Source organism: Drosophila miranda (assembly GCF_003369915.1).
Source record: "Drosophila miranda strain MSH22 chromosome Y unlocalized genomic scaffold, D.miranda_PacBio2.1 Contig_Y3_pilon, whole genome shotgun sequence".
Lineage (NCBI taxonomy): Eukaryota > Metazoa > Arthropoda > Insecta > Diptera > Drosophilidae > Drosophila > Drosophila miranda.
In genome coordinates this window covers 9,456,138-9,459,244 of record NW_022881625.1, presented here as the reverse complement: position 1 = coordinate 9,459,244, position 3,107 = coordinate 9,456,138, and the positions used below count along the sequence as shown (strand labels likewise).

The following is a 3,107-nucleotide window of genomic DNA, read 5'->3' as shown; positions in this document are numbered from 1 at the left end:
CAAAGCCGCCTATGCTACGTGTGTGTTAGAGAGAGACAGGGCGAGAAAAAATGAAATTGTTTTCTTGATGCTGGCTATAATAATAATACGATCCAATTCAGATTCCGCAGTCTTAAAGATATGGTCATTCTCTACAACTCTGGTTTTTTGGTTTTCTCATATCTTTAAAATTGTGGATGCCACAGATTTTCGTCCTTTGTGGGGGCGGAAGTGGGCGGGGCGAAGTTTTCAAATATTTTTGTAGCAGTGACATATCACAGAAGTCTGGATCCGAAACATCGTTGCTCTAGCTCTTATAGTCTTTGAGCACTAGGCGCTGAAGGGGACGGACAGACGGACAGACGGACGGACGGACAGACAAACAGGGCTCAATCGACTCGGCTATTGATGCTGATCAAGAATATATATACTTTATGGGGTCGGAAACGATTCCTTCTGGACGTTACACACATCCACTTTTACCACAAATCTAATATACCCCAATACTCATTTTGAGTATCGGGTATAATTATCATATATATCAGTGTTCGGAGCAGAGCCCAGCCGATTAGCTGCTTGCCAAATAGCACCTAATTCTTGGCCCTCAGCCGCTTATTTTGTTTGTTACTTATGTCTATGTCACTCATTTGTTTGTTAAAGCTTTGCGCTTGCTTGCCCTGCTTAACGCTCTCTGCCAGCTCGCTCTTCGCTATCTCCGCTTTGCGTCTGCCTACCGACGTCGGCCGAGCGAAGCTGCGCTTAGCGATCGGAGCGGCAATGTAAAGGGCAGGCAAGCCACACTTGCAATTAGGATGTCACGCATTAAAGAACATATCGTAATTTTATTTCTGCGGCGAGTTTTATTTAATTCGAAATAATTAGTCGGCCGATTGGGGATAAAAAACATTATCTCCACATAAAATTTGGTGACCCCGACGTGATCTCTGAGTTGCAGTGTCAATTAATAATCATTCGCGATCGACATTTGTTAGCCCTAGCAAATTTTCGGCGGTTAAGCACAATTCGGTGCTAAAACACACTTACATACACCTACATACACGAATTGCTGGCTATCTGGCGGAGGAGACCTACGGGGAGATGACCATGAAAATGGACTCGCAGAATCGAGAGCTCAACGAGAAGATGTTGCTGCTGAAGGCCCTCAAAGATGAGCTGCAGTCGAAGGAGAAGACCTTCAACGAGGTGAGCCTGAGTCTCGTGGAGAAGACCCAGGAGCTGAAGAAAACGGAGCAGCACCTAACCGACACCAAGGGGAGTCTACTGCTGACAAAGAAGGTCCTCACGAAGACCAAGCGCCGCTACAAGGAGAAGAAACAGCTGGTGGCCTCGCACATGAAAACGGAGGAGACGCTCACGACGCAGGCGCACAAAATCCTGACCGTGGCAGATCTGGCCACCAATGAAACGAAGCAGCTTCATGGCACCATCGAACGGCGAAGGTGCCTGCATCAGTTCAAGGATCGCATGCAGGACAATCTGGAGGTGATTGGCGGCAGCCTGAGTCTCTATTTGGAGCAGCAGGCGGCCTCCAAGCAGCATCTGAGCCAGGAATTGGGTGAGCCACGACCAAAAGATCTCCCTGTGCCAGTTTTCACCTTATTTCTGTTCTATTCTGTTCAGTACCCGTCTGTCCGTACGCGAACACCGTGCAATTGTAGCCGCTTAGCACCTCTTCGATCAGGGGCGACACCACCACCGCATAGACATCGCATTGCTTGGACTCGGGGCCGAAGCTCCGATCAAACGTAAACTTCTTCGTCAACTTCGAGTCGAGGGTGTGGCGTGAGGATCTCGCGTGGATTGAGCACATCCACAACTTCTGCGGAGCGTATGCATCGATCGCGTGCATTCAGCGGCCTGCAGGGATGGAAATCGTACTTATTGGGCGATCTACTACCCGTAGATGGGGCACTCACCTAACGCGCACATAGACCTGAATGTTTTGATTCGATTTGCGTGCCTGCTGCTGCTGAAGTTGCAGGCGTACGTTGTTCGATGTGTCCATTTTACAGCACAAAACTCAAAATTCACTTTTTAGCGCGTAAAAATGATGCGCCAGTTCTTTCCATACATTCGTCGAAGACGGACGTGTCGCGCATTGAAGTTTCTAAATAATCGCAAAGTGCATTCTGTGTGCTTATCTCGCACGAGAATCTATTTTTAGACACTGCGTAGCGGTGTCGGTAACACGAAAACAACAAAAAACAGTAAGCGAAGTAAGCTGTCGTACCGCGGGCAAGCTTTTGCCCTCGCCCTGCGCGCAGCCGCAAACGAAGGGCAACAAAAGCTCAACTTTTCTTAGCAGCAAGAATTCTTGATGCTAGGCAATCACAAATTTGTAACAAGCAAATTTCGTGAAGTGCCAAAAAATGGACGTAGACTCACCTGATCATTCCCAGCTTAGTGATAAGCTTTCAGCGACTGATAAGATGAGGAAAATAGCTGGTGCACCTGCAGAATTGCGTGCCAGCTTGGCTAAAGACCTATATAAGGCAATTGGAACGCCTAACTACAATAGTAGCTTGATCGCAACGACTACAAGCACTATTACCACGAGCACACTATCTTTTTCAACAGGGAAATGTCCAGCGAATTACTCAATGGCAAATACCGTAACTGGCAGCATATGTTCAGTACCGAGCACCTCGAGAGCTGAGGCGTCTACTTCAAGCTTAGCCAAAAAAGTATCCCAAGGAAAAGATTGTACCTTTCAGATGCCGATGGTCTCTATTAGTAAAAAGCAAAAAAGAGCTGATAAAGTCTCAAAAACAATTCAAAAAAATACACACCCAGCTATTCCAAAAAATCACTCATTCAAGGGCCGCCAAAATTTTACACCTGTTACTACCCCTTCAGTAGCACTTCTAAATAATCGCTATGCAGCGCTATCTGAAGAAGCTGAATCTGTAATGGAACTGGACGAAGAAGAGCAACATGGGCTAGTAGCAAACGAAGCTAGCAATGAGCAGCAGCCAAGCATAGTGCCTAAGCCTCCAGCTATTTGCGTGCCGCAAGTGAATAAAATGGACAAACTCGAAGACGCCCTCAATTCTGTAATTCCAGCTGATGAGTATGACATTCGCACATCCAGATTTGGAGTTTCGCGT

At 47.0% G+C, this 3,107-nt stretch overlaps 1 protein-coding gene across 1 annotated transcript; it reads left to right on the top strand.

Annotated features, from left to right (window-relative positions):
- Positions 1-1,055: 1,055 nt before the first annotated feature.
- Positions 1,056-1,799, top strand: LOC117194464 (kinesin-like protein Klp61F). The gene is made up of 2 exons (XM_033399027.1): positions 1,056-1,555; positions 1,621-1,799. Exons 1-2 carry the CDS (start codon positions 1,078-1,080, stop codon positions 1,656-1,658), a joined length of 516 nt encoding a protein of 171 aa, XP_033254918.1. The 5' UTR covers positions 1,056-1,077; the 3' UTR covers positions 1,659-1,799.
- Positions 1,800-3,107: the final 1,308 nt, after the last annotated feature.